At 47.6% G+C, this 25,049-nt stretch overlaps 2 protein-coding genes across 7 annotated transcripts in view; one reads left to right on the top strand and one right to left on the bottom strand.

Moving 5' to 3' along the window:
- Positions 1 to 6,683: 6,683 nt before the first annotated feature.
- Agmat (agmatinase (putative)) lies at positions 6,684 to 17,023 on the top strand. The gene is made up of 7 exons (XM_026400829.2): positions 6,684 to 7,140; positions 8,614 to 8,816; positions 11,192 to 11,240; positions 12,761 to 12,956; positions 13,531 to 13,710; positions 14,547 to 14,631; positions 16,562 to 17,023. The coding sequence occupies exons 1-7, from the start codon at positions 6,869 to 6,871 to the stop codon at positions 16,633 to 16,635; spliced, it is 1,059 nt and encodes a 352-aa protein (XP_026256614.2). The 5' UTR covers positions 6,684 to 6,868; the 3' UTR covers positions 16,636 to 17,023.
- Positions 17,024 to 17,539: 516 nt separating this feature from the next.
- Positions 17,540 to 25,049, bottom strand: part of Dnajc16 (DnaJ heat shock protein family (Hsp40) member C16) — a 42,407-nt gene continuing 34,897 nt past the window's right edge. For 5 of the 6 annotated variants that reach the window (XM_077791143.1, XM_026400783.2, XM_026400786.2 and 2 more), the window contains 4 exons: positions 23,982 to 24,062; positions 23,724 to 23,822; positions 21,842 to 22,012; positions 17,540 to 21,161 (listed from right to left, as the gene is read on the bottom strand). In XM_077791143.1, coding sequence (XP_077647269.1) covers positions 20,762 to 21,161; positions 21,842 to 22,012; positions 23,724 to 23,822; positions 23,982 to 24,062 — 751 coding nt within the window. In that variant the 3' untranslated portion in view covers positions 17,540 to 20,761. The remainder of the gene's footprint in view (positions 21,162 to 21,841; positions 22,013 to 23,723; positions 23,823 to 23,981; positions 24,063 to 25,049) is intronic. The other variant, XM_026400785.2, reaches the window with a different exon arrangement.

The following is a 25,049-nucleotide window of genomic DNA, read 5'->3' as shown; positions in this document are numbered from 1 at the left end:
GCCTACGTGTCGGGCTACACAGGGTCCTAAGTTATTAAACAACCAGAGGATCAGGAGGAATATTTACTGGGCAGTTTGGGTATTGTCCTAACAGCTACAGGAATTTAACCCAGGCTTTGCAGTTTAGAAGCAGGTTTACAATGCCTGGTCCTTTACATTTTAACTCAGGCTTTGCAGCTTAGAAACTTTACCCTTTCAGGATGAAGTCAGATGACTGGGTTATTTTTCTGGATGGTTTGAGAGGCGTCCATTCTTTCGGGTCTCTCCTAAAGTTACCTTGTTACCATAATCTCAGGTGTCAGTTGAAGGGGACAGATGTAAATTGTGTCATAACTGTGATATAAACTGTCACCTGATTGAGGGAGAGCTCTATCCACTGTCTGAATTCCTCTCTTCCTCTCTGTTAGCAGATCAAGCAGAGGTTTTTCTGGGCCCTCTCCTGGCTTGACATTGAAACCACATAACAGTGATTTTTCTCCCCTTCAGGTATGGGTCTTTAGATAAATCCATGTTCTTTCCTCCCTTTCTCTTGCTCTAGGAGGCTTATATTATTATTAATTTGTGTTTTTTTTTTTTTGTACTAGGGATAGAACCCAGGGGAGCTTAACACTGAGCCACATCCCCAGTCCCTTTTTATTTTTTCAATTTTGAGACAGGGTCTTGCTAAATTGCTGAATCTGGCCTCTAACCTGGATCCTCCTCCTCAGCCTCCTAGGTGGCTACATTTACACATGTAAATGAATGGCAGGAGGCTCATTTTAGAAGATGAGGGATAGAGACAATGAGGGATAGACAGGGCCAATAACTTAGTATCTGGAGAAAAGTGGTGAGATTAATCTGGTTTCAGATGTTCATGGGTCATGCTGAACTGAGACTGAATAACCAATCACATGTTCAAATAATACACACTACTCACTTTCTCTCTCTCTCTCTCTCTCTCTCTCTCTCTCTCTCTCTCTATATATATATATATATATATATATATATATATATAAAATCTTTTTTTTTTTGTACCAGGGATTAAATTCAGGGGCGCTCAACCTCTGAGCCACACCCCCATCCCTCTTTTGTATTTTATTTAGAGACAGGGTCTCACTGAGTTGCTTAGCTCCTTGCCATTGCTGAGACTGGCTTTGAACTCGAGGTCCTCTTGTCTCAGCCCCTCAAGCCCCTGGGATTGCAGGTGTGCGCCACCATACCCGGCTCACACTGCATTCTGTATTAAAAATGGTATTGTTGGAGGTAACTCCATGTGAGTTTGTGAACTATACTATGAGGTGTTGTTGAGTGTATACCCTTATAGGCAAAATAAACAGCTTTGAATCCCAGACCTCACTCACGAATGCTAGGTAAGCACTCTACCACTGAGCTACATCCTCAGTCCTTCTTTAAAATTTTTTATTTTAGCCTGGGGTGGTAGCACATGCTTGTAATCCCAGCAACTATGGAGACCAAGATAGGTAGACCTCAAGTTCAAGGTCAGCCTTGGCAATCTAGCAAGACCCTGTCTCAAAAAAAAATAAAAAAGGACTGGATGAAAAGTGGTAAAGTTCGGTGGTAAAGTGCCCTTGGGTTCAATCCCTGTGGGAGACCAACCTCATGTGTGACTGAGTTAAGTCCCCTGCTAGGGCATGTGGCATCAGGCACCCATGCTGCTAGACTGCCAGGCTCTTCTAGGGTTCTAGTGACGGTCTTCTTGCCTGGGTGTGTCTTGTTACAGCCCCATGGGTGGAGCTATGCTCACCTGTTCCTTTGAAATATAACCCCTTGCCCCATTTAGGATAGAATCTTCCATGGAAGTGCCTTGTGTGTGTCCCCTTCTCTTACTGTGCCCTTGGGTGTGGCCTACCCAGGTGTCCGTCAACCTGCTGACAGTGGACATCATGAAGATAGACTCAGCCCCCTGAAACCTGACCCCTTGCCTCATTTGAATAGCTTCTCCTTGATAAAAGGGGTCAGCACAGCACGTGCTCTCTCTGTCTTCCTGGGGACCCTTAAGGTCAGAGGAGCCGTCACAGCAACCCCAAAGAAAAAGGTACTTGTGTCTCTTGTGTGGTTATTTTGCACAGCCCAGTCAGCCCATTTCAACTGGAGTGACCCCTGAGCGTTTTAGTCGAGAACAGAAACCCTGCAAATCCCCAGTACCAATACAACCATAAACAAACAAACAAATAAATAACTTTGAGACAAGCTCTCACTTAGTTTCCCAGCTAGCCTCAAACTTATGATCCTCCTGCCTCGGCCTCTTTTTGTTCTTTTTTTTTTTTTTTTTTTTTGGTGGTGCTGGGGATTGAACTCAGGGCCTCACAGATGCTAGGCATTACCTCAACCTCTTGAGTCCCTGGGATTACAGGTGTGCTGAGGGCCATTACCAAGTAGGTATGATGCATCAAAATCTCCTTGCCAGCGTACCCCATGCTGCTTAGGACATTCGATGGGACATTGCATGTATGCTTTAGTAAGATGACCCTGCTCAAGGTAATCGAGGGTGGATCCAGGTTTGAGGAAGTATCCTGCAGATTTGAGGAAGTACCCAGGTCCTTGGGTTTAGGGTGTTCCCGGTTTAAGGCGTTTCCCAGTTTAAGAATATGGGTTTTAGGGAAGTTGAGGTTGAAGATTATTGCTGCTGGGATTAGGGTGTTCCTGCTGCTTGTTCCTGTTGAGTTCTTGTGAGATTAAATGGGATTTGGAAAAAGCCTCGTGGAGTAGGTGAATTGTGAGGGATATTGGGAATTGCCCCTGAACGCGTGTGGAAGCTGGTGTGAGATCCGGAATAAAGAATTGCTGTTTGAACCTACAAAGCTGTGTGGTGGCTCGTGATTCTGTGCCAAGCCGAGACATTGGCACTTGGCTTTTGGCACAGGTGTCCGCCTCTGTGCCTGGCTGGATTTGGACACACTTGGATGTGACAGATTTTTATTTATTTATTTATTTATTTTAGTATTCGGCGGACATGACATCTTTGTTTGTATGTGGTGCTGAGGATCGAACGCATGCCAGGCGAGCTACCGCTTGAGCCACATCTCCAGCCTCTGTGACAGATTCTTTGCTTGGTCAAACTTTATTCAGGTTTCTGAATCATCTTCTGGGCCTTTTTGTGTATTTTCTTATAAAATCAAGTTTTAGCAAAGAACCCTACAAAGTCAATTTAGCAAGAACTCCATACTGTGGATATCGGATCATTCTCAGTATCCAATCAATTCCCGCAGGTGAAGGCTGCTCACCCCCGCCTGTCTTCAGCGAATATCCAGCTAGGTCGACTGAGCCAGGACACTCCTTACCCTTGGTAAAGAGCATTTCCTCTTGGTCACTCCATCGACTGTCCCCCATAACCCGCTCCTTGGCTATAGCCACTCACCATACTGTATTGACTGGAGCCGGATCTCTGTCTCCTCTCTGCAGAACCCTATTGCAACAGTCCCGTACCCATTTCCACAATCCTAAGTGAAGTCTTCCTTCCCGCGCCTTAGCAAGTGTGATTGAATTTTTTTCTTTAACATAGGCATGTATTCCAAATGGCATGGTTTGGATGTGGTTCATCCCTAAAGGTCTCCAGTGGCCATGTTAGAGGTGGCAGCAACTTTAAAAGGTGGAGGTGTATTGGGAGGTAATTAGGTCATTGGGGTCACTGTGAGAAGGGATTAATGTAGTTCTGATGGGACCCATTTTGTTCCCAAGAGAGTAGGTTGTTATAACAAGACTGGCTTCCTGTTTCTTATTCTACCATTGTGATAGCAACCCCTGTGTAGCCCTCAGCACAGGGCTAACCAACAGGGATGTCCAAGCGTGGTCTCTCAGCCTCCAAAACTGTGTGAGTTTTCTTATAAGTAGCCAGCTTCAGGCATTTTGATATGGGAAGAGAAAATGAACTAATACACTAAACATGATAAAAAAATATCAATTTTTTTTTTTTTTTTTTTTTGGCCAAGGGTGTAGCTCAGTGGTACAGCACTTGCATAGCTCTATCAGGAGTAAGAAAATGATACCCTCAGGACAAATGATATGAAAGAAATAGTAGAATCTGTGTCTGGGATTGGGGTCTCTGGTAAACTGCATGATTGTGGCCTGCTTGGTGACTAAGAAGTTTCTGTGCAAAGACACTGGATGCCTGGCTGCTATAGCAATGTACTTTACAAGGAAACTCTGTATTGGAGTCTTATCAGTTTTGACCTTCACCTCAGGCACACAGCTCCTGGGAATATAGGGACCTGTAGGTACTCTGAAGATGGAAATGCACAGGGAAGCGTTTCTCTGGTGAGCAAACTCTGGGGCTGGGGGGGAACAGGTGCTCTGTCCTCCACCCTCGGAATGCCCAGCAATTTCTCTTTGAAGCTAGTAAGATAACTCTACAGGTGCAGTATCTAGTTACTATGGTAATGTCCTTAGAGAAAAGAGGGCTGTCTTAAAGGGCCCGGACTTTGATCTCAATTATCTAGCACCTGGGATTAAAGGAATACTAAATGATAATGTAGTCACGGTACTAAGGAGCTATGGAACTTTTGATATAAAGAAACCTGGCTGCTTGGAGGGACAGCCACTCTTTTTCTCTTCTTCCTGCCTCTGTATCTCGTGTCTGTGTCTCTTTTTATTTTCCTTACGGAAAGAAAAATCAGGAGAAAGAAAATGATACACTTAGGACAAATGATATGAAACAAATAGTAGAATCTGAGTGTTGACAATATCAGAAATTGTTGAATTTGTTCTGGAAAATGGTCAGGACTCGCCGAAAGGTCTCTTGCAACAATGAACTCATTATTTACCACTAGAGAACTTTGTTCTGGTCCTGCAGAGTGGAGGCTGGGGTGATGTGGGTTCAATGTGTCATCTTTGTATAGAGGTTACAATTTAATTCAAACTTGGGCCATCCAATGTCAGAGATGAAAAAAACACTGAATGGGTCACATAGTTCATCACAGTCACTCCTTTCCTTCCCTGGTGTATTTTTCTTCTTAGAAATAAAGAGGATAGCAGATTAGTGGACTTCTGGTTCTGTGCCCTGTCCCAAGTCCTTTTAAATCTATTATTTATTTATTTATTTTTGCGTGTGTGGCACTGGGGATCAAGCCCAGGACTTTGTGAATACTAGGCAAATGCCTTATCGCTGAGCTACACCCTCAGCCCTCCTTTGAAAAAACAAAGTTAGGGCTGGGCACGGTGGCACATGCCTGGTAATCCCAGTGGCTACGGAGGTTGAGACAAGAGGATCACAAGTTCAAAGCCAGCCTCAGCCACAGCGAAGCGCTAAGCAACTCACTGAGATTCTGTCTCTAAATAAAATATGAAATAGGCTGGTCTGGGGCTGGGGCTCAGTGGCAGAGCGCTTGCGGAGCACAGGTGAGGCACTGGGTTCAATCCTCAGAACCACATAAAAATAAAAAATATTTTAAAAATACAAAATAGGGATGTGGATGCGGTTCAGTGGTCCGTGAACTTTGTCCAGAACTTTGTCCTGGTCCTGCAGGGTGGAGGCTGGGGTGATGTGGGGTTCAATGTGTCATCTTTGTATAGAGGTTACAATTTTTTTTTAAAAAATATTTATTTATTTATTTTTAGTTATATGTGGACACAATATCTTTATTTTATTTTTATGTGGTGCTGAGGATTGAACCCAGGACCTCACGCATGGCAGGCAAGTGATCTACCTCTGAGCCACAACCCCAGCCCTAGAGGTTACAATTTAATTCAAACTTGGGCCATCCAATGTCAGAGATGAAAACAAACACACAAACAAACAAACACTGAATGGTTCACATAATTCCATCACAGTCACTTTTGGTACCAGTTCAATCTCTGGTACCAAAAAAAAACAAAATTAGCTGGGCACCACCCTGCCTGTAATCCCAGTGGGGCTCCGGAGGCTGAGGCAGAAGAAAAGAAAGTTCAACACCAACCTCAGCAAAAAGTGAGGCACTAAGCAACTCAGTGAGACCCTGTCTCTAAATAAAATACAGAATAGGGCTGGGGATGTGGCTCAGTAGGAGTGTCACTGGGTTCAATCCCCAATAACCACACCCCCTTGCCCCCCAAAAAAGTTAGCCATGCATAGTGGCACACACCTGTAATCCACACAACTCCAATCACAAGTTTGAGGCCAGCCTCAGCAAATTAGCAGGACCATTCTCAAAAACTAAAAATATATAATGGCCTGGGGTTGTAGCTTAATAATACAATGTCCCTGTGTGCAATCCCCAGTAAAAAAGAAAAAAAATAAATAAATAAAAAATAAAGATTAGACTGCTTCCTGAGAATTCCACTTTTTTTTTTTTTTTTTGCCGGTACTGGGGATTGAACCCAGGTGTATTCTACCACTGAGCCACATCCCTAGCCTTTTTTATTTATTTCTTTATTTTTCAGACAGGGTTTTGCTAAATTGCTGAGGCTGGCCTCGAACTTGGATCTTCCTGCCTTGACCTCCCCTGTCGCTAGGATTACCCGTGAGCGCCAAAGCAACCAGCTCAGACACGTCTTGATACATTATTGTTTAAAAATGCATTTCCATTTCCATTGCTTGATGAAAGATCTCTTTTCCTTCAAACCTTTTGGGCTTTAAAAATGATACTCCGAATGGGAGAAGAGCCTGCCAGAGGCCAGGTGCGGGGGGACGCAGGGCGCAGCTGGGGCAGGAACGGTGGCAGGAGCTGGGAGCCCTGCTGGCTGTTTACCGACGGAGCCAGAGGCTGAAGTTCAGCCTGCGCTGGGGGCAGAGACGCTGGTCCCGAGGCCCTCCCCCGCCTTTGATCCGCAGGGCGCCCTGTCCTTTGAGCCCGGCGGCTCCCTCCGGGCTGGCACTCTCGCCTTGCGGGCTCGTGGGACCCTTCGGGTGCACTCTGGTCCCGTGGCCTCGCGGGCTTGGAAGCGGGCGGGCGACATGCTGCGTCTGCTGGCGTCCCGCTGCACCCGGGGCCTGGGGTCCAGCGTGCCTGCGCGTCCTGCCACCGGGCTCTGCCTCCCGGGGCGCAGCCCGAGCCGCCGGGCCTCCGACGTGCCCCGGAACCACCCGCCCAGCTCCGAGTTGGTGGCCCGGTCGGTGGGCATCTGCTCCATGATGCGCCTGCCCATGCAGACCTCCCCGGAGGGGCTGGACGCTGCCTTCATTGGGGTGCCCCTGGACATTGGGACCTCCAACCGGCCCGGTGCGAGGTAAGGTCCCCGGCGTCGGGGTTGGGACGTGTGGCTGGGACTGATTATGGAGCGTGGAAGGCGCGCGGACAGACACCTCCGCTCACCCTGGGTAGGTTAGAAGCCGGTGGCCCGCTCCAAAATGGTTTGAGAGACCTTTGATTCCCCTCCTTCCTCCACAAGCCGTCCAGGGCTCAACACGTGACTGGAGGACTGGTCCTCATCCATTGGTCAGGAAGGATTTCTGGAGCCCCCTCCTGGGACCTTGCTGGGATGGAGGATGTGGGTACCTTCTCTGCTCTCTCCACCTGGCCTTACAGTGGAAGGTGACATTTTGTTTGAGAACAGAAACTGGCTGCCCCTTCCCCAAATCTCTAAGTATAACTGACTGGGGGTGTGGGGGGGGAAGCAAAGAAGCTCAAATTAAGGAAAATTTCTCAGGATCAAATAGAGAAAGTAAAACCCCTTTTCCTAATTATTGAGCATCAGCAATTTCTAATTCGGCTCTTCGAATGTGATTGTAACTGTCTGAATAGTCAAAGTCTTATTTTATTTATTTATGTAGGTACTGGGGATTGAACCCAGGGGCACTTTACCACTGAGTTACATCCCCAGCCCTTAATTGTTTGTTTTTTGAGACAGTCTTGCTAAATTGCCAAGACTGGTTTTGAACTTGTGATCCTTCTGCCTCATTTTCCTGGGTCACTGGGATTACAGGTGTGGCCCATAGGCCCAGTTCCAAAGCCACCATTTATTATTTAAATGTAAGGCACTTTGCATAGATTACCTAATTTCTTAGAACAAGGATGTGAAGCAAATACCATTATTATCATATGGATTTGGAAACTGAGTCTTGGGGAGATTAAAATATTATCTAATGTCATTTAATAAGTGGTGATGAGTGGGCCTCTAACTCTGTGTTTTTATTTATTTGCAGAACTGGGAATTGGACCCAGAGTTGCTCTACCACTGAGCTATATCCCCAGCCCACCCCCCCCATTTTTTTGAGGCAGGGTCTTGTTTGATTGCCTAGGCTGATCTAGAATTTGTAATCCTCCTATCTCATCCTCACCAAATTGATGAGCTTATAGGTTGCACCGCCATGTCCAGCAAATTTGTTCCTTTAATTTCTTTAATATACAACCTAGGGCTGGGAGGTAGACAGCTTACTTAGCATGCACAAGACCCTGTGTTTGGCTCCCAGCACCGCAAAAAGAAGAAGAAGAAAAAAAAATATATATATATATATAAATGATCAGTGGTTCTCAGTAGGGGTGGGTTTGCACCCAGGGGACATCTGGCAATGCCTAGAAGTATTTTGCTTGTCACAACTTGGGGGAGAAAGTGCTACTGACATCTAGTGGGTACAGGCCAGAGAAGCTGTTAAACATCCTGCAAGGCAAAAACCCGCAGAAGAGAGCTGGCAAAGCCTGGCCTAGCAGAGAGAGCTTTTGCACCTGGGCATGGGGCTGACAGGTGATTCTTTTCCTCCAGATTCGGGCCCCGACGCATCCGGGAAGAATCTGTGATGCTCCAGACAGTCAATCCTAGCACCGGGGCCTTGCCCTTCCAGTCCCTCATGGTAGCTGACCTGGGCGATGTGAATGTCAATCTTTACAACCTTCAGGACAGCTGCCGGCTAATTCAAGAAGCCTATCAGAAAATAGTAGCAGCTGGTTGTGTTCCTCTGACCTTGGGTAATGTCTGCTAGGGTGAGGGGAGTTCTCTGGGCTCATTTGTCATTCGCTTGAGTACTGATACTTCTGCAGAAGATGGTAACAGTAGGAAAGAGAACATTCTAATTCCTTTATTTTAGTCCCTGGGGACAGGATACGTAAAATATTGGAGTAGTGTGGCCGGTAGGGCTGGTGGACTAGGGGAAGGCGGATGAGGCCTTTGCTTTGGTGTATAATTTAAAGGATGCCAAAAAAAAAAAAAAATCAGCAATCAAAATCAATATGGCAGGATAAATATTACCAATTTTTCTTTTTTTGTCTTTGGCTCCAGCATGGCTGGAACAGCATGGTTACTGGTCTTGTCTTTATTTTTATTTTTTGGTCATCACAGATTTTTTTTTAAAAATCTTTTGTAAGGTTAGGGGTAGAACCAAGGGCCTTGTCAATGCTTGGCTAGCAAGAGTTCTACCACTGAGCTATCTCTGCAGCCCTGCATTGATTTTGATCTTCAACAATACTGTGTTAAGCCTGGCATAATGGTGCACATTTATAATCCCAGCAACTTGGGAGGCTGAGGCAGGAGGATTACAAGTTGGAAGCCGGCTTCAGTAACTTAGTGAGACCCTGTCTCAAAATTAAAAGTAAAAAAGACTGGAGGTATAGCTCAGTGGTGGAGCACTCCTGGTTTCAATTCTCAGTACAAAAATAAACAAGCAAACAAACAAACAAAAATCTGTGTTAAAATAGGATCTATCTTTTACTAAGTGCTATGGCTTCCTTTAAATGTTATACCTCAGTATGTGTCTCACCAACCCAGGCCTGGGGAAGGCTGCCAGTAGGGACTCCCTGTGACTTTCCAAGGATTTCAAAGACAACGTTCATCATGACTGTGCGGAGAACTGCAAAGGGTGCCTGTCCTGGTCAGGATCCTCATCAACCCGTAGGGTAACTTTCCCTTCACCCTCCTCCACTCTCACTTTCTTATTTTTTTCTTCTCTGATTTGTAAATAGTTAAAATGACACAGAACTTTTTCTAAATATTCCAATTTATTTTTGCCAAATGAGAGGTCCTAGTCTGCACAGCATGGTAGTCTGCACACCTTGGCTTCTAGGTGGAAGGTTTGAAATCTCAGCTGTACCTTTCACTAGCTGTGTTACCGTATCCACTGCTTGGTGCCTCATTTCCTCGTTGTGAAATGGGCATAGTAATAATGCCTACCCATTGTATTGTGGAAGAAGTATATAATGAATGGGCATACAAGATGCCCACCCTAGCTGGGCATGATGGTACACACCTGTAGTCCCAGCGACTCAAGAGGCTAAGGATGATTGCACCTTGAAGACAGCCTCAGCAATGTAGTGAGGCCCTAAGTGACTTAGTGAAATTCTGTCTCAAAATGAAAGGGGCGGGCTGGGGATGTGGCTCAAGCGGTAGCATGCATGCGGCCCGGGTTCGATCCTCAGCACCACATACAAACAAAGATGTTGTGGCCGCTGAAAACTAAAAAATAAATATTAAAAAAAAAAATTCAAAATGAAAGGGGCTAGGGGATGTGGCTCAGTAGTAGAGCACTTCCTGGCATGTGAGAGGGTGTAGGCTTGATTTCTGCTACCACAAATGAACACATAAACTGCCCATCATTGTGCCTGGCCTATTTTAGGCTTAAATAAATATTAACTATTGATTATTATTTTTTTAATAATTTTTTTTAATATTTGTTTTTTAGTATTTGGCTGACACAACATCTTTGTTTGTATGTGGTGCTGAGGATCGAAGCCAGGCTGCACGAATGCCAGGCGCGAGCGCGGTACCGCTTGAGCCATATCCCCAGCCCCAACTATTGATTTTTTTTTTTTTTAAATATTTATTTATTTATTTTTTAGTTATTGGCAGACATAACATCTTTGTATGTGGTGCTGAGGATCGAACCCGGGCCGCACGCATGCCAGGCGAGCGCGCTACCGCTTGAGCCACATCCCCAGCCCCCCAACTATTGATTATTAATAATTATCAATAGTAATACTTTCCTAGGCCTGCACTGCTTAAAAGGGTAGCCATTAGCTACATATTAAGTTTAAATTAATTAAAATATGCAGTTCCTCAGCCACCATATTGGATAGTGCAGACAGAACATTTCCATCATCACAGAAAGTTCTCTTGGACAGAGTTGTTCTAGGGAATTACTTGTAAGCAATTCAATTCATAGATTCATCTAATTTTCTCTTTTCAGTGACAGTGACATCTTAAGCATCCCTCTACTGACCAAGATCTCTCTTTGGCTGTGTTTTTAGACCTCTAGTCCAGCTGAAAGGGAGGCAGAATTGGCAAACTCGGGGTTGTTGCACATGATCATCTTACTCATGTTCCAGATGTTTCTCTACTTTATGCTTTGCAGGTGGAGATCACACAATCACGTATCCCATATTGCAAGCACTGGCAAAAAAGTAAGTCCCAAATGGCTTGGCCAAGTGAGGTTTCAAGATTCAGGAGCTTGGGGCTGGTGATGTGGCTCAAGCGGTAGCGCGCTCGCCTGGCATGCGTGCGGCCCAGGTTCGATCCTCAGCACCACATACAAACAAGGATGTTGTGTCCGCCAAAAAACTGAAAAATAAATATTAAAAAAAAAAAAAAAGATTCAGGAGCTAAGGAGCAGCGGTTTGCTGCCAGGTGGCATTGGGTGACTGCTGTGGACTCAGGTTATTGGGAATGACAGGAAATTCCCAACCAACTTGCTTCTGAGATCAAAGTTAAGGCTGAGGGGCTGGGACTGTAGCTCAGTGGTGGAGCGCTCACCTAGCTCGTGTGAGGCACTGGCTTTGATCCTCAGCACCACATAAAAATAAGTAAATCAAATAAAGGTATCTACAACTAAAAAAATTTAAAAAAATTAAAAAAAATTAAGGCTGAGCTCCAGGTGTGTCTGTCAGTCTCTGGCCCTTCCCTTGGCCCAGACCTGCTCTGGTGCGTGCCTGGCCCTCTCCACTGGCCTGTTGGGGAAGGCAAGCCCCTTGTGAAATACACAACCCCAGTTCACTTTGGTTTCTGTTTTGCTTCAGGGGCTGAATCCAAATTGTGACGGGCACAGCAGTGAAGGGCCCCTGTTTTCTCGTGCCAGGGCCCCTTCCACAGGCAGTGTCTTTTCAGGGATGAAGTCAACCAGGGACTGACCAGCTTTGGCTAATTGAGTTGGAGGAGGAGACAGAGGGCTGAGGCAGTGGGTGGCAGCTCCAGAATTAGTTTTTGGGAAGGGCGTATGGGCAGCTTTGCGGCTGGAGGTACATGGAGACAGATCCTGTCTCCAAGCCGCGCCTGCCTCCCACTGGCAGGCACCACATGTCCCCGTGGGGAGCCCTCAGGGTTGCTGATGGTTCTGGAGAAGAGCCGGCTCACAGCTCCCTGTTGGTGCCGCAGTCGGAATCGCCGTGGCTGCTTGGTCTGGCCTTCAGCTGAGCTCTCCCCCGTCCTCCCGGCCTCTTTTATTTATCCATTTATTCGTTTAATTTTGGTTCTGGAGGTTGAATCCAGGGTGCTTTACTACTGAGCCACACCCCCAGCCCTTTTACTTTTTCATTTTGAGTCAGGGCCTCCCTAACTTTCTTAGGGTCTTGCTAAGTGGCCAAGGTTGGCCTTGAACTTGCAGTCCTCCCGCCCAGCCTCTGGAGTTGCTGGAATTACAACTGCCACCCTGTCCAGCCCTCTGAAGGTGCAGCAGTCCTGGATGGGAGACCCTGGGTGGTAGCCTAATTACATGTCTCTTTCTGCCTGGCTGCTCTCTGTTTACCGCTGCTCTGAGATGCTAAGTGATTTGAAGACACAAACCAGCTGGCACGTGGGTAGTTGAGGCCAAGTCTCTCCTCTGTGACTCTGAACTGTCATCAAGTTTTGGCGACCTGAAGGGTGGCTATGCTTGGGCCCCACAGGGATGTTTGGCCTCTAAGCTGTCCTGTTGTCCTGTTGTCCTCAGGTATGGCCCTGTGGGGCTGCTGCATGTGGACGCCCACCTGGACACAGCCGACAAGGCCCTGGGGGAGAAGCTCTACCATGGGACACCCTTCCGGCGGTGCGTGGAGGAGGGGCTCCTGGACTGTCAGCGGGTAGTGCAGATTGGCATCCGGGGCTCTTCCATGACCCTGGATCCCTACAGATACAACAGGAACCAGGTGACAGACTGAATGCCCCCCAACTCCTCTCCGTTGCCTATCACATGGCCAGAGCTTTGCTAATCAAGTTCAAGGTGGGGTCAAAGGGCTGATTTTGCTTCAAGAGGGTCATGTGGCAAAGAGGAGTGAGGGTGCTAGTAAGGCAGAGGAGGCCTGTTTGGGGGCTGGGGAGGCCAAAAGAAACAACCAACCTCTCAGAAAAGAGGTGGGGGTCCCTTGGGACCCCCACCTTCTGATTTCTCATCCTTACCACTTGGTAGAGTGGCTCTGGGGTCAACACAGGATAAAGATCCAAGTGGGAAGACACCTCCCTTGCTGTTGGGGCTTGCCAAGGCAGTATTTTGGACAGAACCATCCAGAAGGGGCTCTTGTGAGCAGCCCAGGTTCTGTCTCTTGCCTTAGCAAAGCTTCCCTCTGCTCCCTGTTCAGTGCTTAGCTTTGGCCCTGCTCCCTCCCCTTACCTGTGAACCGGGGACAGCAGTTCCTCCCCGTGGAGGCTGAGGGTCCGATGTGATGTGCCCATGAAGAACTGAGCTGGCCTTGACCTCCTGCTCTTCCATTGCCCCCTCCTCAGGGCTTCCGTGTGGTCCTGGCTGAAGACTGCTGGATGAAGTCGCTGGTCCCTCTGATGGCGGAGGTCAGGCAACAGATGGGAGGCAAACCCCTTTACATCAGCTTTGATATTGACGCCTTGGATCCTGCCTATGCCCCGGGGACAGGGACGCCTGAAATTGCTGGTCTCACCCCTAGTCAGGTAAGGAGCCTTCCCCAGGAAGAGTCCTGGGCCAGGGAAAACTTGACACCCCACTCTCCTAGGACTTGTAGTCTTTAGTATCAGGAGAGGATTTCATGGAACTGGACTTGAATCCAGGGGTGCTCTACCACAGAGCTACATCCCAGTCCTTTTTATTTTTTGAGACCAAGTTGACCAGGCTGGCCTTGAAATTGCCAGCCTCCTGTCTCAGCCTCCCCAGTAGCAGGGATTACAGACGTGCAGCACTGTACCTTGGCTGTGGTGCCCTTAGAATTCAGAAATTGGAAGGATTTCTGAAACAAAATCCTCACCCTCTGCAGATCCTCCTTCTGGGCTTCCTGCCTGCAGGATGGAAACCCTTTCCACGCCATCTTCCTACCTGCCCTCCCTTGTCCTGTCTTCAGGCCACACCTCACTACCTGGGCTCCTCCCATCACTGTGTCTACCCCTTCTTTCCCTGGGCCTGGGATGTCCTCCTTTTCTGCATGAGCTTAGCCAAGGCCTTGAAATGTTTCCACATTTCGGAAGCCTTCCTCCTCCTCCTCCTCCTCTCCAGGCTGTTACTTGTGCTTTTTCTATTCTGGACTTGCTTTCCTTAAAACCCTTCATTGAACAGATTGGCCTGTCTCATCATCAGTGAAGCTCAGGAGCAGGGATCGGGCACTAGTTATTCGTGTCTCTGGGAGGCCACCCGTGTGGCTGCAGTTGATAAAAGCAGGAATTCTAAGGATGGGCATGTGCCCGGAGCAACCTACGGAATCTTCTCCACTGGTCATTTTTCTAAGTTAATGATTACAGTAATGACAACTTACTAGTATGGTTTTAATCTTGGACAGGCTCTGGAGATCATCCGGGGCTGTCAGGGCCTAAACGTGGTGGGCTGTGATCTTGTGGAGGTTTCCCCGCTGTACGATCTCTCTGGTGAGTAAGCAGGAAAACTGACCTGTGGGCAGCTGCTGGCTCACGTTTTCTTTGGCATGGAGGATTGAACCCAGGGTGTTCTACCAAAGAGCTGCATTCCCTCAACACCCCACTCCCGGCCCTATTTTTTTTTTTTTTTTTTGAGAAAAAGAAAAAGAAGATTTACTGCTTTGCTAGCAAAGGAGAAACACAGGAGACTTCTGTCCCCGAGGCTGATTCTGCCCATCAGTAGGAAATGGGGAGGGGGTGGGTGGGAGGATTTAAGGTGACTCTAAGGCTACAGTCCACTGGTCTGTTGAGTTGTAATCCACTTGTTGATTTGGGAGATAGTCATTTCTGAGATCTTCTGGTACCAGCCCCAAAGCCTAGATTACTTCTTTCCTATGGTGGGTGTGTACTCAGGGACAGAAAATTGTGCCTAAAATGGGGAAGAAAGGCAATCCCTTTTCCCCTGGATTAGGGAGGAGCATCGAGGGGAAGAGAACCACATCCATTTAAAAAATCAAGTTGCAGTGGCAGAGCAGCAAGGGCTGTATTCAGAGCATAAGGTGGCCCACTGTGGCATGTCCCCATTGCCAGTTTCTACATTGCATTTCTATGGAAAAATGGGCGACTACGTCTCTAAGCTGCTTCTTGCTGAAAGAGGGTGAAGTTGGGGGAAGTACCCCAAAGCCCTTGTTCTCTATCAGTGGGGCACCTCCTGCCTTTTTTGGAGTCAGGGTCTCATTAAATCGCCCAGGCTGGCCTTGGACCTGTGAACCTTGTGCCTCAGCCTCTTGGGTAGCTGAGGTTAGAGGTGTGCACCACCACCTCCAGCCTGGGGAACCTGCTGAGTATGTCTGACAGGGGAGAAAATAAGCCTCTATAAATGAGTAGCAACCCCGATAAAACCCTGGAGGTGCCAGGTATTAATAGCTTGCCCACATCAGGAGGAGATGGGTGCCATGATTTGTCCTCCTCTTATACTTTTTTTTTTTTTTTTTTTTTGTGGCGCTGAGAATCAAACCAGGGCCTCATACATGCCAGGCAAATGCTCTATCACTGAGCCACGGGCCACATCCCCAACCCTAAAAAGTAAATTTTTTTTTTTTTGTGGTGCTGGGATTGAACCCAGGGCCTTATGCATGTGAGGCAAGCCCCCTACCAACGAGCTGTAAGTAAGTTCTTTTTTTTTTTTTTTTCTGAGATGTCCTTTATTCCCATTTCACAGATAAGGAAATCAGGCTGGCTCTTCTGACAAGTGAAAGCACTTCTGACTAAGGGGTCACTGACCAAGAGCAGCCATCTTCTGGCTGGGAAAGGGGTTTGGTGGGATGCCCTGGGCAGCAGTCTTGGGGAGAATGAGTGAGACAGTGTAGAGACAGGAGGCATGGCAGAGAATTACACACAGGGATGGAACATCCTGTCCCTGCTGCCTAAGTGCCACTAGCCCTGCTTCATAATATACCTGCCATCACCCAGCTATGTAAGTAAGTTCTTAAAGCATAATGTTTACACACAGTGGGGCGGGTGTTGGCTGGTTAAGATCTTCCAAGCAGGTGCTGTCCTAATAATTTAAATTTATTTTTTGTTTTTTCTTTTGGCGCTGGGGACTAAACTCAGGCCCTCGTATGCACAGGCATGTGCTGTGCCACTGAGCTACACCCCCAGGCCAATAATTTTGATTTAGAAAAGCTCATAAAGTTAGGCCTATTAACCTCAGAGGAGAGATGTAATATAGTACATGCCGTTATTATAAAATTTCCTTTTGGGGAAAAAGATCTAAGTGTAAACCAAGAAGCTTCTGAATTTCAAATACTATTTCTACTTGTTGCTTGAGGAGGGCAGACTGCCAGGGGGGCACCCTCAGGGTGGGAGTTGGGGGATGGGCAGCAGGGAGGGCGGCCATGTGCCCCACTCACCGGGTCTCACTCTTCTGCTTTTGTCCTAGGGAACACAGCCCTCCTGGCGGCTAACCTGCTGTTTGAAATGCTGTGTGTTCTCCCTAAAGTGGCAACTGCCTGAACCTTGTCTCTTCTAGACAAAATGGATGCACTACCAACCACTCCTCAGGAGCTTACTAGCGAGCAGTCGGAGTACTGAAGAGGGTAGGCCAGGGTAGCTTGCTGCTCAGGGTCATTGGTGGCTATAGAACAAGGACATTCAGAATTCTAACCCAAACACATTTCTAAGGGTTTCAATTGACTTTAAAAACTGAGGCATTTGACACTGCTTAGGTTTTTTTTTTTTCCTTTGATCAAAGATGGAGGAGGAGAAGAAGTGGAGGGAGAATTTCACTCAAGGTCATCTAAAAATGGGATGAAGGAATAAAAAAATTATGAAAGGACAGTGTAAAGACTCCACATTTCTATACTCTTCCTTTAAGATAGAGCTCCTTTGGGCTGGGGATGTGGCTCAGGCGGTAGCGCGCTCGCCTGGCATGCGTGCGGCCCGGGTTCGATCCTCAGCACCACATACAAACAAAGATGTTGTGTCCACCGATAACTAAAAAATAAATATTAAAAATTCTCTCTCTCTCCTCTCTATCTTAAAAAAAAAAAAAAAGATAGATATTTATTTGCGATACTGTGACTGAACTCAGGGCCTCACTCATGCCACCACTGAGCCACATTCCCAGCCCCCACATCTTGGTTTCAGGATCACTGAAAACATAAATGATCTTTGAAGAAAACAACATGCAGTTCCTAATAAAGAAATGTCCCCAGAAGCCCAGATAACATCAGCTGAGCCCTTGATGGACCTTCTAATCCACTCTCTAGGAGACTCAATTTTGCATTATTTACTTTAAGCCAACACACTCTCCTGGCCAGCAGTTCCTGAAATCTGCAGCTGGGCTGTGCTGATGCCAAGCGTTGCTGAGAGAAACTTCAAGATGATCATCTTGCAGTTCAAGAGCTACCCACAGTCATCACACATTAAAATAGTTTATTTGTTTCCAGTCTGTAATATTCTTAAAACAAAATAATATCAGCTTCAGTGCCTGTTCACAATACAAAAAAACAAAACTTAAAAAACAAACAAAAAACCCTAAAACATAAAAAAGACACAATTTGCCAAATAAGTTATTCGTTCCTAAGGGTATCAAAAGTGCAAAATAGTCACCTTCTTAGTTATGTCTCCCAAGTACCATCATCTTTCTGAATAAACTCAACAGGGTCAGCAGCTGCCATATGTTTTTCAAGAGACAATGTAAGTTGAGGCTAAGAGTGTTTTGCATGTTTCTTTATTTTGCAGTGCTAGGGTTGTAGGCAGGTGTAGCCACTCCCCAGGCCCTGTATCAGCTTTAGTATTTTTTTTTTTTTTTTTTTTTTTGTGGCGCTGAGGATTGAACCCAGGGCCTTCTGCACTAGATGCAAGCACTCTACCTACTGAGCTATATCCCCGCCCCTGCATCAGCTTTTAAGGAGTTCTATTTTAAAGGGACCCAAAACAAAACAAGGCTGGGTGTTTGTTTCCAATTTCTGTTCCCAAACAAAGCAAATCACTTAACAATAGTTCCCCTGTCTTTCTACGCCAGGGGAACTCTTAAGCACTAATGGCAGCTGCAAACTGATTAGGATGATAATAAGTAACAGGCTAGAGTAGAAGAGGATGTGAATCAGGAGGAGTTCCACCTATTTGAAAACCACAACCCAGCTCTCCTGGGAGACCAGGATGCCTCCCAGGCGGGGCAGTCCTGCTGGTGGAGAGGAAGGGCCAAGGACGTCAGTGTTAGACAAATACCTGAGTGATAAACAAGTATTTCTGAGATGGGAGTGTATTCTACAAAGACTCACTTCAGGCTAGTTCTCATTCCTCTGCTAAACATGATGCACAGTCTGTACAGACCAGAAATACCCACCTCTGAGAACTTTATCAGCGTTGATATTTGAACACTAGAGAGTTACACCCCAACTGGGTTCGGTGATTACGTACATCAGAATGAGAAGTGGTGGCACTGGCTGAGTGTGACAACGGCTCATACATTTGACACAAAATAAAACTCATGGAAATAACATTCAGGAGGAAAGGCTTGCATGGTTAAGGATAAAGCTCCCTAGCGTCCTTGTGGAACACATCTACCAGCCCCCGACAGAGCTGCAGAATTTTTGGACTGAAATATTTGCCGGGATTATTGTCAACTCCGGTTACCATTTTCCTTTCCTAGTGCAAATGGAAAGTGCAGTGGTCTGTAGGTACTCTTCATTTTAATGGTACAAAAAGGGGGGAAAAATCGGGGGGAGTTTTTGGTTTTCCATTAGTACCAGAAATTAAAAACAAAAGCCTGCCAATGGAACAAAGCACTGTTCACATGAGCAACAGGCCATAAAAAATCCAGACAACGGCAGGGCATAGTGCACCTGTGATTCCAGTGGCTCCAGAGGGTCACAAGTTCAAAGCCAGCCTCAGCAACTTAGCGAGACCCTGTCTCAAAAAGTAAAAAGGGCTGGGAGTGTGGCTCAGTGGTAAAGTGTCCCTGGGTTCAGTCCCTAGTATCCAAACAAAACAAAACCCCAGAAATTAATTTTAAGGACTGGTGTATCAAAGAGCTAAGGAGCTCCCGGGGCTGGGTGCCACGAGACAGGGATTCCAGAGTGAGCATCCACTTCCAAAGGATCGTGGGAAGAATGAAGCCCTGGCAGTGATTTATTTATAATTTAAATAAAGCTCTAGACTGACTCCATGAAGCTGTATGAATTCCTGGGCTCATATGATTTATTATTTACCACTGTAGCTCAAGGTTTAAATTATTCAGGATCCAAGTGGCTTGGTTTAAAGCAATTATGATTAAAGAAACACTAACTCAGTAAATGACCCATCCCTGATTTTTGCCCTTTACTCTACAAAAGGGCATTTGCTTTGACAGACCACTCTTGGAAATTGTCCAAATTCCTGGTGGTCTGGCCCCAAAAACAAAGGCCTGCCCTCAAGGGGCCCAGAGCCCATGTAGAGTGTGCAGCAAACCCACAGCTGACCGTCAAGGGAGAGGGGAACAGCGACAAAGCCATAGTGCCAAAGCACAGCCAGAGGCGGAAGGCAGGCTGCTTGCAAAATGGGCCTAGAGTCCGTCTGAGCTCACCTGTCACAAAAGACGACTTGAAGACAAAGCATTTTTTGGGTAACAGTGTTCAAAATACAGTTGTTGAGGGTTTAAGTTCCTTGATACAAAGATGTGTCTAGAGTGTTACTAGACAGACGCCACCGGAGTGAAGAGCTTCCTCCCCGACTCTGGCAGGCAGGAATAATCTGTTTTCAGTCTGACATCTACTGGCTTTATATAGCAGCTTATCTACGTTCAGAGAACAAGATCACAAGTTATGGCTCCTAATATCCACACCCTACAATCACAGGCAGAAAGGCATCTGAGAACGTACAGGTCAACGGCTCAAAGTCATGACAGTGCTCTTGCAGGGCAGACTCCTCCCCGGGATGGGGGGGGTGATGTGATGCTCACAAAGGATCCCTCCAGCTGCCGCCCAGACCTCCCTTCCCCTGGCTGGGGAGGAAAACCAGGCTCCAATCCGGAGACCCCACTAGACCCTTTCCTTTCAAAGCTGTGGCTGGCAAACTGCTGTGGGGGATCCCCCGCAAGATGCACTTCTTGCCACTGACTCCCAGAACTACCACTGTGCATGAGACTGCTTGGCACCAGGCCTCGTTCAAGGGGCAGGCCGAGAAGGCAAGGTGGTGGTCAGGGTGGGGAGCATGCGCCTGGGCAGAAGCTCAGCAGGGGCCAGCGCGGGCCTGAGGGTGTGCAGGGGCAAGTGACTGGACTTGTGGGACAGGCTCCTGAGGTTCCGTCTGGGTGCCGCTGTTTCTCCAATGAAGGGCCAGGAAGGGGCAGGTGGTGTGAGCCCGGGACAGAGGCAGCAAAGAGGAGGGAAGGAGCAGTCTATTTAAATAGTGCGGCATTCAACTGAAGTCAAAAAACCCAAAGGGAAATATTTTGATCTAGAGAATTCGAACCTGTAGCGTGTTTCCCTCCCAGGTGAGGACGGGAGTGAGGGCCGGACGGAGAGGTTCTTCCCACCACTGTTCTAAAAGAGTAATCTAAAATCTATGCTTTGTCCGTGGTGATTGAGTCCTGAAAAATACCTGTTCCTGGGGCATGTTAAAAAGCTGGAGAGTTCACATCTCTTTCTGAAGCCTCTCAGTCTAGCTCGGGCCAGGAGGGGATGTAGAACCTCTGCAGGGACCCTTCCAACAGGCGCTCCATCCACAGGGACAACTTGCTCAGCTTTCCCTTGATGGGCCGCGGTCCCAGGCCGCAGGAGGGTCTCCCCCGAGACTCGCCCAGGGGGAGGGAGGGGTCGAGGTCACCGCAGGACCCCATGGCCTCCTCCTCTTCCACCGTTTTTTGGGGTTTGAAGAGGCAGAAGTATTTCTTGTGGCCGTTCAGGGCCAGGACGTAGCCAGTGTAGTCCCGCTCCAGGAAGTGCTTGTCATACTGGTTGGGGATCGGGGCTGCGTCTTGAGCAAATTCCAGTAAGTATTCCAGCCACTCTCTGTGCTTGTCCAGGCTCAGGAAGGAGAAGTGCAGGCAGCTGCTGCTGTGGGGAGAAGGGGCGGACTCAGGGCGCTTCCCACGCCAGTCAGACTGGAAAGGACAGGAAAAGGAGGGGCCTGGACACAGGAAGAAGCCCTAGGGCCTGTGACATTCCCTTGGCTCACTCACCCGCCCCCACCCATTGCTGGCTCAGAGAGTGGCGGGGCCAGTCTGTTTTCTGAAGGGCTCAGGGAGCAGCATGGATTTCAAGCTCTGTTCTGAACAGAGAGATCATGAAAGTTGAGGGGGAAAAGAGGGCCCCGGTGATGGCCCGATGTGTCCAAGACCTCGCTGCATGGATCAAGCCCACAGCCACAGAGAAGTGGGCACGGTGGTCCCCGGGGGCCCTTCACCCAAAGGTGCATACCTGCTCCCTCTCTCCCTGCGGCTTCCACACCCCCGCAGACTCCTTGAAGGCGGTAAACTTACAACCCCTCAGGAAAAAGGAAACTTGGGGCTCTGACCTCTCGTCATTTCCCAGATCTGCCCAGGTTCCCGTGACCCCCAAAAGTATCTGACCAACTCCTCCCCTGATGGGCGCTAATAAACCCAACACAGCTCAGCCCTTGGCGTAGCCAGAGCCAGTTCCCTCTGGAAATCGTGCCCCTCCACTGCTTGGCAAAGCATCTCTGATCCGCGGAGGTCTTTTCCTTTCTGGGTTCTCTTTCCTCACACCGCGCTTACCCAGTGAACGAGTACACCTCCAGGGCAAACTTCTGCAGCAGGCTGTTCTTGGTGGAATTGGACAGGATGAGGACCACGTTCATGTGGCCTGGCCTAAGGCGCACCAGGTTGCTGGTGTATGTCACATCCGTGAGTTCTGTTACCTCCACGAAGCCTTTCTTCGGAATCTTGCTGTGGGGAAACGGGGAGAAGTTGTTACCAGGGCAGCTGATGGCACTACTTTAAAAGGGAACAAGTTGAATGATACGCTGTGTTCTTTTTTTTGTACCAGGGATTGAACCCAGGGGTGCTTAACTACTGAGCCATGTCCACAGCTCCCTTTATTCTATTTTTTATTTTTAGACAGGGTCTTGCCGAGTTGCTTAGGGCTCACTAATTTGCTGAGGCTGGCTTTGACCTTGGGATCCTCTGCCTCCATCTCCTGAGCTGCTGGACTTACCGGTGTGCGCCACTGCACTTGGCCGAGAGGCTGTATTTGAACCAGACCATGGTATTTAATGACGACTCTGACGTGGCAGGACAAGACAACCTTGATTCAGTAAGTAGCCCTTGGCCTACAGCAGCCCTTCTCCCGAGGCTGAAGGGTGGCACTACGGAGGCAGCCATTGGTCTGCTTTGTTGCAGAGACCCAGGTCCCTCGATGTTGGTTGTGTGCTCTCAACAGATCAGTCATCAACACTATTATGAATTATGGTGACATGCCACTCTGCTTCTGGGTAATCTACCACCTTCCTGGTTGTAAGTGTGGGTTGCAGTTTTGGCCTCCCATGTGCTGGGCAAGCACTCCTATATCTCTGGTCCTTTTTACTTTCTGAGACAGGCCTCAAACCTGTGATCCTCCTGCCTTGGCCTCCTAAGTCACTGGGATTGCAGGTGTGTGCCACTGTACGTGGCCTGATGTGCTTTTTCACTTCCTGCCTTCATTATTACATCTGTGACTGAGAAAGCAAAGTCCCAGGGCATAAAGTAAGTAGGTCGTATGTCTAGATGCCTAGGAGGTCTTAGTGAACACAAGCCAGCAGCTGCCTTTCCCTGGATAGGCTGAGTATCCTCCATCTGAAATGCTCAGGATGAAGCGTTTTAGGTTTCAGATTTTCCCATGTTTATTTTATTTGTTTGTTTATTTATTTATTAAAGATAAACATCACTTTTTAAAAAAATTTTTTAGTTGCAGTTGGACACAACACCTTCATTTATTTACTTTATGTGGTGCTGAGGATCGAACCCAGGGCCCCGCATGTGCCAGGCGAGTGCTCTACCACTGAGCCACAACCCCAGCCCTAGATTTTTCCATGTTTTAAAATATTTGCATACATATGAGATATCGTAGGGCAAGCTCCCAAATCTGCTTTTTTTTTTTTTTTTTTTTTTTATACTAGGGATTAAACCTAGAGGTGCTTTACCACAGATATACATCCCCAATCCTTTATACTGTTTGAGACAAGGTCTCACTAAGTTGCCGAAGCTGGCCTTAAACTTGGGATCCTCCTGCCTCAGCCTCCCGGGCAGCTGGGATTACAGGTGTGTGCCACTGTGCCCAGTTACACCCAAATCCAAACATGGAATTAACCTATGTTCTGTGTACCCCTTACCCACACAGCCCAGAGGGAACGTCACACTGTGTGTCTGGTGCACCCACATTTTGACTATGACCCGTCATACAAATCAGGTATGGAACTTTTTACTTGTGGTGTTAAGTTGGTGCTAAAAAATTTCAGATCCTGGATCATTTCAGATTCTGGGTCTTAATCAGGGGCGCTCAACCTGTATTCCCATCTCCCACTCAGGAGCAGAGCCAGCCACTCTACACACTCGAGTCCTGACACTGCTTGGGGATCTGCAGGGCGGGCGCCCAGGGCAGCGGAGGTGGTGTGGGAGAAACCTGCTGTTCTCCTTGGTGAAGCTCGGCTCAGTCTTCCCGACCTTCTCAGGGGCTTCCTCTTTGTCTGGAGGGTGGGACTCTCGCTCGTCATTTGAGTCACTAAAGAAGGAAAAAGGATATTGTGTGTATAAATGAACACGCGACGACCCGCAACATGATGACAATAATAATGCACCAGCAAAAAATGTGGGGAAAAACAATGAAAAGAAATTTTATGAAAAAAAAGCACCTAAGCTGTGGGCAGCCCTCTGCACTCACCTGAATGCCTGGACGATGACTGTGCCGAAGAGGATGAAGAGGGCAGAGAAGATGAGGGACAGGAGGGGCATCATCTCCCGCCTGAAACCAAGAGCACAGCTGGGTGAGTGCCTGTGCGGTGCCGGGCTTTAGTTTCTTCTCTCAGTTCTCAGAAGAAACCAACCCAGCCCAGAAGCCGTCATCCCAGCAGACAGCGCTGCTTCTGGGGCGGCGGGGAGGGGGAGGGCGTGCCCTCCGAGTCCTGATTCAAACAGCTCATTCAGGAAGTCTGACTGGGGATCTCAGTGTTATGGGTTGTGCTTAGGAAGCTCTGTGGGGGACACGACAGGATAAAAAGGATTTAAATTGTAAATGTGGACCAACCTTCTGATGCTGAGATATCAGTGATTAAAACGTCTGTGGAATGATCTCAACTTTATTATATGCATATATTTTACCTATTTATTATATATAATATATATTCTTAACCTTCATTTATTTCTACGTGGTGCTGAGGATCAAACTCAGTGCCGTACAAGTGCTAGGCAAGTGCTCTATGCTGAGCTACAGCCCCAGCCCATCTATATCTATATCTATGTGTGTGTGTGTGCATATCTATATATCTATATCTGTATATATGTGTATGTATATGTATACACACACACACACACATATACATACATACAGACAGACAGATAGAAAGAAAGAATAATCCAGATGGGGTCAAGGCATGGAGCAGGGAGGGAATAATGGTTTTACACGATCTCTCCCAGGGCTGCTATTCTAAAACTCTACACTCTTGCAACACCAACCAAGGGCGTGCCATCTTTCAGGGGCCCTGCTGGGTGCCAGGAGTTAGAAGTGTGAATTCGAGGTGGTTCTGCCCTTCAGGAGAAAAGGGTAGAACTGCCTCTTCACTGAGAAGCAGTGTGGGCATCCTGCTGTGCCCACCACGCTGCTTCACTGGTGCACCTGCAAACTGGTGCTGAGCACCAGAGGCCCTAGCTCTGCTCTCTGAAAGGGCAGTGGGTCATCTTTTCCCAGCCGATGGGAAAGATTCATTGGCAAATTTTTAAAAAAGTGAAGTTG

The sequence above is a fragment of the Urocitellus parryii genome, chromosome 11, assembly GCF_045843805.1.
Source record: "Urocitellus parryii isolate mUroPar1 chromosome 11, mUroPar1.hap1, whole genome shotgun sequence".
In the NCBI taxonomy this organism is placed as follows: domain Eukaryota; kingdom Metazoa; phylum Chordata; class Mammalia; order Rodentia; family Sciuridae; genus Urocitellus; species Urocitellus parryii.
The sequence above is the reverse complement of the archived record's forward strand: the minus strand, read 5'-3'. Positions and strand labels throughout refer to the sequence as shown.